We start from the raw sequence: 12,873 nt of genomic DNA on the forward strand, positions 1-12,873 counted from the left end.
TGGAGTTAGGGTAATCCCTGTATGTTGGCTAATACGACAGAAGTACGTGCGCACTGTACGCTGTTTAAGAAACGCATTATTTCTAATTTTTTTAGGACGAAAGTCCCAAAACCAACCAAGAAACATAATTTTCTGCAAAATACATCTTGCGTAATGAAGACGGGAGAAGAATCAGACTAACCCAGAGACTATTGACAGCCCTTCTTTCGTCTCACAATCTTTCAGACTGAAGCAGAAAAGGAGAAAATTGATACCGACGAACTTTTAGATAACATATAATAATTTCCCTGAGTTTCTTTTATTTCAGTTTTTCTGACATCTGCATACAGCGCTTGTCTCTCAAGTCGTCTTCAACGCTACGTTACAGGTAAAGGCGAAAACATCTGGGATCATATGCTGCACGAACATCCGGAATACTCGAACAATGGTGATAACGGTGACGTAGCCTGCAACTCGTACCACAAGTATGCTCAGGATGTCGAGGCTCTCAAAGACATCGGGGTAAGTCCAACATATCTTTGCCTCATATGATTTGAAATGTTTCCAGTGTGTATCTCAGAAACGTCATCCAGTGATGGAAGCTGACTCGCACACTTCAGTGTTTTATACACAATGAAGAGCACCAATTAAGAACGTATTCAGAGAGATCAAATACGATACACGCTTACTGCTACATTTTTAAAAAGAAATATGACATAGATACAGAAACGATTTAACATTTTGTCTCCTGGTTTACGAAAGTGTAATTTAAATTCACGAATGCCACATCTTTTCATCAATTCAGTCCTTTGCTGCTTAGCTAACAGATATTTACGTATTCCGTGGATCATGGTAGGGACTTCTCGGTATTATGTGGAACGAGTCAGTTTTATACGTGTAGTGGAATATGACCGAGAGGGAACGATAAGACTGGAAGACCCCTAACGGTGTGCTCCGATTAAGGAGGATGTAGGACTGGGATGCAGTCTTTCACTCCTATTGTTCAGGCTGTACACCAAAGAAGTAATGACGTAAGTAAAAGCAAGGTTCAACAGTGGGATTGAAAATCGAGATGAAAAGATATTAATAATAGGATTCGCTAGTGGCATTCCTATCCTCAATGAAGAATTAAAGGACGTCTTTAATGAACTGTCTTAAGTGGGCATAACATGGATTGAGGGTAAGCCGGAAAAGGACCAAAGAAATGAGGTATAATATTAGTTCAATTATCTAATCTTGTAATGGAGGATGTAGCAGACGTGAAAAGTAGCAGATGATGATAAAGATATAGCACTAACTCCCAAAGGACGTTTTCATACAATGGTAGGAAACAGAGAACATGAAGAAAATCTAGTTACTGATACGTAAAAATCTTCAAAAAATGAAAATTTAACCAGTATGGAAAAATTTAGCTCTGTGAATGAAGACACTTCCTTAAGATTACAAATTAGTAACCAATAAATTGGGTTATCTTGCTCTGTAGATCACTTCCTTAAGGAAATATTTATTATCTTACCTGCATTTCACAGCTAGTTGACTTCAGTATCAGCACTAAGTTTGTATGTTCCTACAGGCGACTGCATATCGCTTCTCCGTCTCGTGGGCGAGGATTTTGCCTACAGGAGACCTGGACGTGATCAACCAAGCTGGCATCGATTACTATAACAACCTCATCAATCTGCTCCTCGAGAACGGCATCGAACCAATGGTGAGATTCACTGTTTTACATTCCAGAAATGTGCCTTTAAATGCATAATCTTTCTCAAATATAGTGTATGATGAGCCACTTTAACAAGGCCAGTTAAAAGCGCATACCGCACATTATTTGTCGATAGAGATGTTTAGCGTGGGAGGTTGAGCTTCTAGTCACGTCGGTAGAAGTATAATAAGAATAAATCTCATTTGTAGTTTTAAGTGAGCCCATTATATAAACATTTCATATGCAACGTCAGAAGAAAACATTCTAATCAAAGGTTACAAAATTTACTGCTTCTACGGTTACCCAAGGTTGAGTTCATCTCTACCCAGATAACTGTTACATTATCTCTTAATTTGAGAATCGGCGAGGCCAACTGATTGAATCTGCTCCCAAACATCGCGCTTTATCTGCCCAATGGAGAAGAAGCTCAGCAGATAAAACAATGTCACTATAAGATGTTACAGTTTGCCCTTAAGTGATCTGTGCTTCACGCAGAAATATGAACGCTATTCTTAATTAGACTTCGTTGATACCAGGAGAAAAATATGTGGAAAGAACACTAGTAATTACACTTTTGCAGTATGTAATGTTAAATTCACTAGAAGATTTTGAATGTCTTAACATTCTCTCGGAGCACAAGACACAATTTCCGTTTACGATATTTGAACATCGGTGTCATCTATGACGGTTCTTCATCAGTAGAAAATCTAAAGCTGGCCTCTTACCTTTACGCAGCAAGGATATGACATACAACTGAGACATAAAAAAAAAAAACAAAAAAGAAGAGAAAGTTTTTGAATTAGTTGATAGAAGATTCATGAAATGGAGATGGGAATTAAACGATCGAGAGGAAGACCAAGGGGAGATAGCTGAAGGATGTGGAGGGATGTGTTGGAAAAAGAGGCGAGGGTTGGACCAGACTGAATTGGGAAAGATGGTGTGAAAACAAGACTGTATGGTGAGGCTTATGTTCCAAACAGACCCAGCCTGGGGCTGGAAACTGTTCAAAATGATTATGATTATAAAGATTATAATCAATAGGCTTATCTAATCTAAATGTTGCCTCATCAAGCCGAATGTGTGATCTACAACGTAATGAATAATAATAAACCTACACATTAGCTTAAACGTCAGGAAATTGCTTTATTTAAAAATAGTTAAAGCACAAAAACCTCAAAATACGATGGTCAGTTGACCACATTCTCTACATCTATATGAAAAGACCCATTAAGTTAAAACGGAGCGTGAATGCAGTTTAATGACAGCAAATACTACATTTTGTTATATTTTTTACTATTTTTTTAAATTTATAACTGTCTTTAACGCATTGAATGGACTTATAACAGACTACCAGTTTTGACCCTTATTGAAAATCTCAAGAACCAGCTACTTGTTACGAAAACCAGATACCGAATAGTTGCCTAAACTGATTTGTCTGTACGACGTACTGCTGAAGTTGTAAGTTTATGGTTCCGATTATTTGAAACCGGTAAACTGTTGTCAATGAAAAGCGAACAAGACTGTTGTGAATAAAATAATATTGTCTAGAATAGATCTAGTGCTCCAATATGACATTGTCACATTTAACTAAAATATTTTCTGAACTCTGGATGCTGTAGTAGGTGACAAGCTGAATAAATGCATCTGAAAGAAGAAAAATGGTGAACAAGAGAAAAAAATGTTGTGACTAAGGAAATCAAGGGCAACGTTATATTTTAACCACTTTAATAGCCATAGTAATGAAGCAATAATAGTGACTCTAAAGATGAAATAATAACGCCTGTATATGATATGGTACTGAAAATACACTTAAATGCCAAGTAAAAGCCTGTTGCGGCAGGGGATGAGAGAAATAAGTTTAGCAAAAGACAAGAATTAGCTTAGAGACGGAACAATTAGTCATTTACAGTGTTTCATGCTGGCTCGTTTTTGGTTACTACCGTGAGCAGCTGTGACCTGTTGAACTTGGCTCCTGAACCACACATTTGTGTTCAGGTGACGATGTACCACTGGGACCTGCCGCAAGCTCTGCAGTACATCGGAGGCTGGCCCAACCCCATCCTAGCGGACTATTTTGTTGAATACGCCAGGATACTTTTCCAGAATTTTGGTGACAGGGTGAGTATTAATTCCATTAACTTCCGTAAAAAAAATTGTCTATTAGATTTTTTAAGCACAAAATGTAAATTAATGAATGGAAAATTGGCAACACTGTGATCAAATTTATTACGTGTCTCTTCATTCAGTATGGTTCAATAAAAGTAAGTGCTTTGCATGTGGGAGAATGTAATAATGGATGATAAGCGAAGCAGAGATGGACCAAAAAGAGGATGTGTGGCATTCATGTTTTATATTAACGAGGTGGAGTTATCAAAGACAGAGGAAGTGATGCTGACGATAGATAGAAAATCCAAAAGGTATGCAGTGCGTTGTAGAACACAGTCAATCTCTGAAGGCAAGATATATATTTAAGTGGATTGGTGGCTGTATTCCCATTTCTGTGTTAGTTACAAGTAACTTCACGGCTACAGGATCTTCTGTAACTGCAGCGTAACGCTTAAGAAGCTAGATACTTCTGTACTCAGACTAAAATTAGCAAACGCGATTGTGCCTAGTTAATCTATCAGACCCTCCACCTTGAGGAATCTAACGTAACACTCCATGTACTGAACCAACTGGCCGGCGCTGCAGTACTTTATTCAATGAACATACTTACTGAAACTTCCTGGCAGATTAAAACTGTGTACCCGACCGAGACTCGAACTCGGGACCTTTGTCTTTCGCGGGCAAGTGCTCTACCACTGAGCTACCGAAGCACGACTCACGGCCGGTACTCAGCTTTACTTCTGCCAGTACCTCGTCTCCTACCTTCCAAACTTTACAGAAGGCTGTGGCTAAGCCATGTCTCTGCAATATCCTTTCTTTCAGGAGTGCTAGTTCTGCAAGGTTCGCAGGAGAGCTTCTGTAAAGTTTGGAAGGTAGGAGTCGAGGTACTGGCAGAAGTAAAGCTGTGAGTACCGGGCGTGAGTCGTGCTTCGGTAGCTCAGTGGTAGAGCACTTGCCCGCGAAAGGCAAAGGTCCCGAGTTCGAGTCTCGGTCGGGCACACAGTTTTAATCGGCCAGGAAGTTTCATGTCAGCGCACACTCCGCTGCAGAGTGAAAATCTCATTCTGGAAACATACTTACTGCATATGCAATAACAATATAGCAGATTATCATTGCGTGATGTCCGCCCCGATAGCTGAATGGTCAGCGTGAGGAATTGCCGTCCTAAGTAGCCCGAATTCTATTCCCGGCTGGGTCGGGGATTTTCTCCGCTCCGGGACTGGGTGTTGTGTTGTCTTCATCATCATTTAATCCCCATCCGGCGCGCAGGTCACCCAACGTGGCGTCGAATGTAATAAGACCTGCACCAAGGCGGACCCGGCCAATGACGCCAAACGCTCATTTCCGTTTCCATTGTGTGATGTCCATTATATGCTGGAAATAAGAAGAGGAAGAAATCTGGGTGCGGACATTTCTGTTCTGCTAGAATATAGGGAGCCGTCCTGTGACGTCAAAGTGCACAGACTCTTCTCAGTTATGTACGGCTAACGCTACCAACTCGTAAGTCTACCACTCCTTTAAAAACTGTACCTGAGTGGTCACACAAGATTAGGACTCGACTTCTGCCTTGAATTTTACTCCCAGAAACTGAATCTGGCCCATTAACAACGCAATCAGATTTGACAACTTAAGTTCGAAGACGACAAAGCATGCGAAAAGCGTTAAGAAGGAACGGAGTTACTTGCAAGTAACACAACTGGACTCGAAAATAGACTGTGAACCTCATGCGGTACTGCCTCAAAGTGTACTAAAACCGGGATTTATAGGAACAGTTCGTGTGGGACAAATGTGTTGGTCACCTGTCACAGATTGATAACCTAAAAATGGAGAACTTGTGTGATGGAAATCATAATTTATGACGATGCCGAATCTACGTAGATAAACTACGATGCGGTGACAAAAGTCATGTGTTAGCGATACGCACATATACAGGTGGAAGTAGTGGAAGTAGCAACGCGCAGACAACGAATAAAATGGCAGTGCCTTGGCCGAGCTGTTATTTGTACTCAGGTGATTCACGTGAAAGGGTTTCCCACGTGATTATGACCGCGCTGCTGGAATTAACAGGTAGTGAACGCACGATGGTAGGTGGAGCTAGAGGCATATGAAATTCCATTTCGCAAATCGTTAGCGAGTTTAGCATTCCGAGATCCATAGTGTCAAGAGTGTGCCAAGAATACCAAATTTCAGGCATTACCTGTCACCACGGACACAGCAGTGCCCGACGCCCTTCACTTACCCACCGAGAGTAGCGGTGTTTCCGTAGAGATGTCAGTACTAACAGAGAAGCACCACAGCGTGAAATTACAGCAGAAATCAATTTGGCACGTATAACGGACGTATCTGTTAGGACAATGCTGCGAAATGCGGCGTTAATGGAATGTAGCAACAGGTGACCGACGAGAGTGCCTTGGCTAACTACACGACGTCGCCTCTCCTGGGCTGGTAACCATACTGGTTGGACCTCAGACGACTGGAAAACCATGAAAGGCCCAGATGATACCCGATTTCAGTTGGGAAGAGGTGGTGGTAGGGTTTCAGTGTGGTGCAGACCCCACGAAATCATGGATCCGAGATGTCAACGACGAACTGTGCGAGCTGGTGGTGCCTCCATAATGGTGTGGGCTGTGTTTACGTAGAGTAGACAGGGTCCTGGTGGTCCAACTGAATGGATCAGTGACAGGGAGTGCTAATGTGGGCCACTTGTAGACCATTTGCAGCCATTGATGGACTTCATGTTCCCAAATGACGATGGAGTTTTTATGGATAAGAATGCGCCATTTCGCCGAGCCATAAATGTAATTCATTGGTTTCAAGAACATTCTGGACAATTTGAGCGATCATCCAATATGAATCCGATCGAACATTTAAGGGACATAATCGACAGATCAGTTCATGAACAACATCCACTGGAAACACAGCCGCAATTATGGACGGGTGTTGAGGCAGCATGGCTCAATATTTCTGCCGGGGACATCCAAAGACCTGTTTAGTGCATGCCACGACGGGATGCCGCACTACGCTGGGCAAAAGGGGATCCGGCACGAGATTGGGAGGTATGTCATGACTTTTCTCACCTCAGTGTATATCAGCGTTAGCTTAGCAGGATTGCCGAAATGTTCTTATAGAAGATAAATGCGATCGCTGTACGCATATGTTGCCTAGTCCATGAGCCAGCTCCAGTATAAGTGATTGCGGCGCGTTGTATATGAAACAAATATTAAGTATTTAAACATGGACGCTGGGTACATGTTGTAGAATTAGTGAAGTAATGTAAGAAGTACTGTATGAAAAAGCAGTATAATCATCATGACGCTAAAGTACACAAAAATAAATTTACAAAGTCTTGAAACATAATCTCATTGTCGAGTGAAAGTCGTTTGTTAACCACTTGAAGTTACAGATAGTTAACTCAGAGAAAGAAACCAATCACCAACTGTTGTCACACAACTAAAATTGAGAAGACTCATAAAACATCATTCATGACAAGAGCAAAACCAAAACGCAATTTAGAAAGCAGCTGAATGCTGACCTTTGACTGACACCTAGAGTTCAGCATCGCATAATCCCCAACGCCATGTTGCGTAACGTGGCTACCTCATCAGTTATGCACATACCCCAGTATGCAAGTGGCTGTGGGGGACGGGGAAGGGGTGGGGGCGGGGGGAATGGGTGGAGTGCTCCTGAACGGCAGTACTCATTCTCAGTACGTATTGCTGTCCTAAAGTGTCAGGTGAGTGAACTTGGCTACATATTATCTTGGAATTCGCTCTTGCTGTTACTTGTTGATTATGAAAGGGAATGAGATACAGTCACTAAACGTTCTAGAGGTACATAATTCCAGTAAGTAAATATTAGTGATCCTTAGCAAAGTAACCACGATGGACACCTGTTTAAACATAAACTAACATTGGAATTTTCACAATGTACATAAGATTTAAATGCAGTCAATAACATTAACTGTATTTTCCTAGTGTAGAACATAACGCCTTATTTTCTTCGCCTTTAAAATGGTGCTAGGTGAGGAGAACCATCAGCGAAAAACTGCTATAAATGGCAAGTGATACAAGTTAGTCAGGGATCAGACGTCGAACTGTCGTAAATTTGGCGCAGAGACGGGTACACAGAACGAAGAACAAAGATGACGCAGCATGGGTTACAGATCGTACTGGCAGAGCAAGATGGCTGTTCGGGGGTGCGTGCCAATGGTTGTTTCACTTTTCACAACAGTAAAATAGTGGGATGGTGCGTTTATGTGCGTGTTTTCTGATGCAACTCTGTTGGTTCCAACACTGCTGTTAGCATCTCGACACAGCCTTGTCATCGCCACCTATCACAGTCTGAGGAACTTTCAGAGCGCAGTCCTGGCTAAAAGAGTACTTTGCTGTCATAGTGGGACATTTTCTGCAAATCTGGAATCTAGTGTACACGGATATTCACAGACGTGATTGCTGGTGAGTAGATAACCGTCAAATCTCTCGCCTATAATTTAGTTTTGTGGTATTACACAACTCGATACTGAAGGATTTATAAAAAAATTGCAATTTTGTTGTCTTGCTCCGCACCCCTAGCATCTCCCGGATCCCACCATCCCCCCTCCTCCCACACCCCGGAAAATTTCTGATGACGTCATGCCTGCAGGTATGGGTTCAGAATTTTAGTGCTAAGAAAAATACTCTCAGTAGTAAGAACACAAATTTTTATATTGTGTGAATTACGATGTTTTCAAAGCCGAGAGTTTTTTGCTATTATGGTTTTTAAATGATTTGAATGAGACAAATACTTCTCAAATTTTAGGATGAATACTTTTAAAAATACTGACTTTACCTTTATTGCAATATTTTGGACTTTACGACAAAGCAGTATACTGTGCACAAATGGGCAAAGAAGATAAGTACTTGTTATTTTAAAACACTTTACACTGCGCAACAGAATTAAAGGATCATTTTTTCGAAAGCCCTTAATTGTTTCCTTTTGCCCTATAACTTTGAAATTTTGGCCCAAAGGTATCTAAACCTTCCTCTGCAATGTAAAAAGCATGACGCCCTGCAACGTCACCCTCGGGCTCGGCAATGCTTCAAACAGCATGGCGTCGACGTCAAAAACCTCTGCCCAAAGCCAACGTAGACGTGTCACACGATGGCAAGGTCGTCACCCCCGCTCCCCTCTCTCCTTCTTACACACATTCCACTCTTTCTTTTGTCGTCTTTGCGAGGGAGAGCAGAACCATATTTTCCTCGGCCATCCACAAGAAAACAGCGTGGTTTCATCGTTCGTTGTTGTGGTCCTGTCCTTCCTCCCAGAGGATCAACAGAAAGCGTGAAATGTGGGTAAGAGGAGGTATGACGACTTTTCCATGGTGTGACTGATCCTTGGTAGGGTTTGGCAGAATGCGACTGTGACATCAGTAACCTAACTCACATGAACCTCTGAGATATGGCCTTTTCTTCTTTTTTACGTGTCGGCACTGCTGACAGAAGCGTCCCTGAGCCCGTAAGTGACGTCACAGTTCGTCACGCTTTTGCATCATTACACATCATTACATATCATTACGGAGGAAGGTCGTAAGTAACTTTGAGACAAGTTTCAGACTTATGAATCGGAATGGCAAACAATTACAGGGTTTCGAAAAAGTGGTCCTGTAATATTGTTAGGCAGTGTACTTACTATTGTTAAAATTTCAGGCTGTATGTCATTCTGAAATTTGAGGTAATTGTTAGTTACATATGAGGGGAGGGAAGGAAGGAGTATGGAGAAGCGAATCTTTGATGCCTGAATTATTTCTAAGTCAGGTGAAGAGCTCCTGTTTAGAAGAGACTGTGGTCGGTTGCAGGTGAAGTGGTGGATCACGTTCAACGAGCCCGTGGCAGTCACGAGCGGCTACTCGAGCGTGGGCTGGCAGGCGCCCTCTCAGAATGCCCCGGGCATCGGCAACTACCTGGCGGCGCACACCCTCATCCGCGCCCACGGGAAAGTCTACCGCCTGTACAACGAACAGTTCCGCGCCACTCAGAATGGTGAGCATTTCACTAGGAGACATACTGGCTAATTTAAACGTTACGTGCTACATCTACAACGGTGTGTGGCGGAGGGCACTTTACGTGCCACTGTCATTACCTTCCTTTCCTGTTCCAGTCGCGTATGGTTCGCGGGAAGAACCACTGTCGGAAAGCCTCCGTGCGCGCTCGAATCTCTCTAATTTTACATTCCTGTTCTCCTCTGGAGGTATAAGTAGGGGGAAGCAATATATTCGATATCTCATCCAGAAATGCACCTTCTCGAAACCTGGACAGCAAGCTACACCGCGATGCAGAGCGCCTCTCTTGCAGAGTCTGCCACTTCAGTTTGCTAAACATCTCCGTAACACTATCACGCTTACCAAATAACCCTGTAACGAAACGCGCCGCTCTTCTTTGCATCTTCTCTATCTCCTCTGTCAACACGACCTGGTACCGATCCCATACTGATAAGCAATACTCAACTATAGGTCGAACGAGTGTTTTGTAAGCCACTTCCTTTGTTGATGGACTACATTTTCTAAGGACTCTCCCAATGAATCTCAATCTGGCACCCGCCTTACCAACAATTAATTATATATGATCATACCACTTCAAATCTTTCCGCACGCATACTCCCAGATATTTTACAGAAGTAACTGCTACCAGTGTTTGTTCCGCTATCATATAATTATACAATAAAGGATCCTTCTTTCTATGTATTCGCAATACATTACATTTGTCTATGTTAAGGGTCAGTTGCCACTCCCTGCACCAAGTGCCTATCCGCTGCAGATCTTCCTGCATTTCGCTGCAATTTTCTAATGCTGCAACTTCTCTGTATACTACAGCATCATCCCGGGAAAGCCGCATGGAACTTCCGACACTATCTACTAGGTCATTTATATATATTGTGAAAAGCAATGGTCCCATAGTTATATAGCAGCTGCGTCTGTACACTGTTTACAAATTATTCAGTTAGGAATTATATAAAATGCATAAAGTTAGGAAGAATTCCGCAAACAGCTGTTAAAATTGTTGTTTATTAGAGCACAATCAGTTTCACGGCCTAAAGTCACATCATCACGGCAGCCCCATTCTGTAGATATTAAAATGAATACAGTAATGTCTAAAATAAACTCGCAACGTTAAAAGATCATAGACAAAGTGAATCCATGCCTGCAAAATCACGATCACTTAGATTTAAATGGAAAAGCGATGTTAACTGTGTACCCCCACAACATGAGATTATGTTTTAGGATCCTAAAAACAATAGCTTTCCAACGTGATCCAGACTGTCGTCGTCAACAGTAACACATTACGAGACTAAAGAGTTAATTCATTTATTTATTTATCCATTCGAAACAAGTAGCAGTTTACTTGTGTTTGTTCCAACATCAAGCAGCATTTGCGGCGACTCTTGTGTTTTATATGGTGTCGTAGGCAAAACTTCCCTCTAGGAATATTCGATATTTCTTTATTTGGAACAAAAGATAATCAATGTTTCTTTCAATCTGTCATCACTATCCCGGGTTTCCTTATCGCTAATTATTTATATCCCCGTCTCATCCTTGTTTTTATTCAAGCTCTTCTTTGGACCAATCAAATTGTTCTCTATGTATGATTACATACGTACTGCTGCTAAGCTTCTCACACATTATGCCATTGCTCCAATTCCACAATAACATGGTAAGAAAACTATTTACGACGATGCCAATAAGACTGATAACACTGTAATATCATATATGTTTATTACTGTAACCACTAGAACTACTGATATTGTTGTTATTTACACTATTCGCCATAAAACCTGGCCGACGGCCAGACACCGCACAGTCTTAAGTCCGCACCGAACGCGATATGGGACAAAGAACATGTTAGTATTCTTAGGTAGTGTTGTCAGCTTCTCAATGAAGTCTTGTGTTCTGTTCGAGGACCTCCGTGATTTTTACACCGACGATCTATCGGTAAACTGCGTGTCGTCTGAACGCAGCCAACGTTTTACTTTCAACACCAATCATCCTCTAAATTTTCAAAGGGCCTTTTCCCTGAATGCTCAAGCCATTGACTGCAATGGTAAAGAAAATACAATGTTTTTACTTTGGTATAAATCGGTCATAACAATTCCGTCCAGTAAAATTTTTGTGACAGATTTCTTGGCAGACTGCCTGCTTTTGAACGCCACATGCGCCACATCTGTCTGGCACCCGACAACGGTTGCCGCAGCGGTCCTGAACTCCCTCGCCCTTTGTAAAAAGCAGCAGTTACCACTCTTAACTATGGATATCACATAGAGTTCTACTGTTGTCGAGTGATGCTCTACAGAAAGTGTCTACGATTTGCATTTCTCGCTCGATAGCGACGAAGACAGGCGACCCATTTAAATGTGATAAGTATTGCACTATGTTTACACGCAAGACATGACTTCATAGAATGAGTTTTTATCCCTGCAGCGGAGTGTGCGCTGATACGAAACTTCCTGGCAGATTAAAACTGTGTGCCGGACCGAGATTCGAACTCGGGCCCTTTGCCTTTCGCGGGCAAGGGCTCTACCAACTGAGCTACCCAAGCATGACTCACGCCCCGTCCTCACAGCTTTAGTTCTGCCAGTACCTCGGCTCCTACCTTCCAAACTTTACAGAAGCTCTCCTGCTTGAGTTCATAGTTTGTAATCCAATAAAACTACCTCGCTATATTGTTTAATGTTATTATTAATGCTTTAAATTTCGTTTATTTTCCTTTCATAAGAGATTCACACGCAATTCCGGAATTTGTATGTGTTCGTCAAGACACAGTGAGTAACTGTGGTGTAATGTGTTTCACAGTCGTTCGATTTCCTACGGTAAATACAAGCGACTAACTGTGTGAATATCTTGCAGTTCATGGTCAGTAACAAAGTAGGAACACTACGCATTTTGGATCCTTATATTTGTTCATGGAGAAAGTAATGCTGATCGAAAGCGATACATATTTAAGGTATTCATTTAGACTGAAATGAACAAAATTCTCTATTTTTTAATCTAAGCAGGGGTGGCTAGAGGACAAACGTAAGGATGTAGAGGCTTGTCTCACTAGGTGTAAGATAGATACTGC

General features: G+C 41.9%; 1 protein-coding gene across 1 annotated transcript in view; it reads left to right on the forward strand.

Moving 5' to 3' along the window:
• Positions 1-12,873, forward strand: part of LOC126198748 (myrosinase 1-like) — a 59,718-nt gene that overhangs the window by 13,492 nt on the left and 33,353 nt on the right. Inside the window, exons 2-5 of the mRNA XM_049935297.1 lie at positions 368-501; positions 1,553-1,687; positions 3,674-3,796; positions 9,618-9,801. Of these exons, the coding sequence (XP_049791254.1) occupies positions 368-501; positions 1,553-1,687; positions 3,674-3,796; positions 9,618-9,801 (576 nt within the window). The remainder of the gene's footprint in view (positions 1-367; positions 502-1,552; positions 1,688-3,673; positions 3,797-9,617; positions 9,802-12,873) is intronic.

This window comes from Schistocerca nitens, chromosome 8 (assembly GCF_023898315.1).
Source record: "Schistocerca nitens isolate TAMUIC-IGC-003100 chromosome 8, iqSchNite1.1, whole genome shotgun sequence".
NCBI classification, from domain to species: domain Eukaryota; kingdom Metazoa; phylum Arthropoda; class Insecta; order Orthoptera; family Acrididae; genus Schistocerca; species Schistocerca nitens.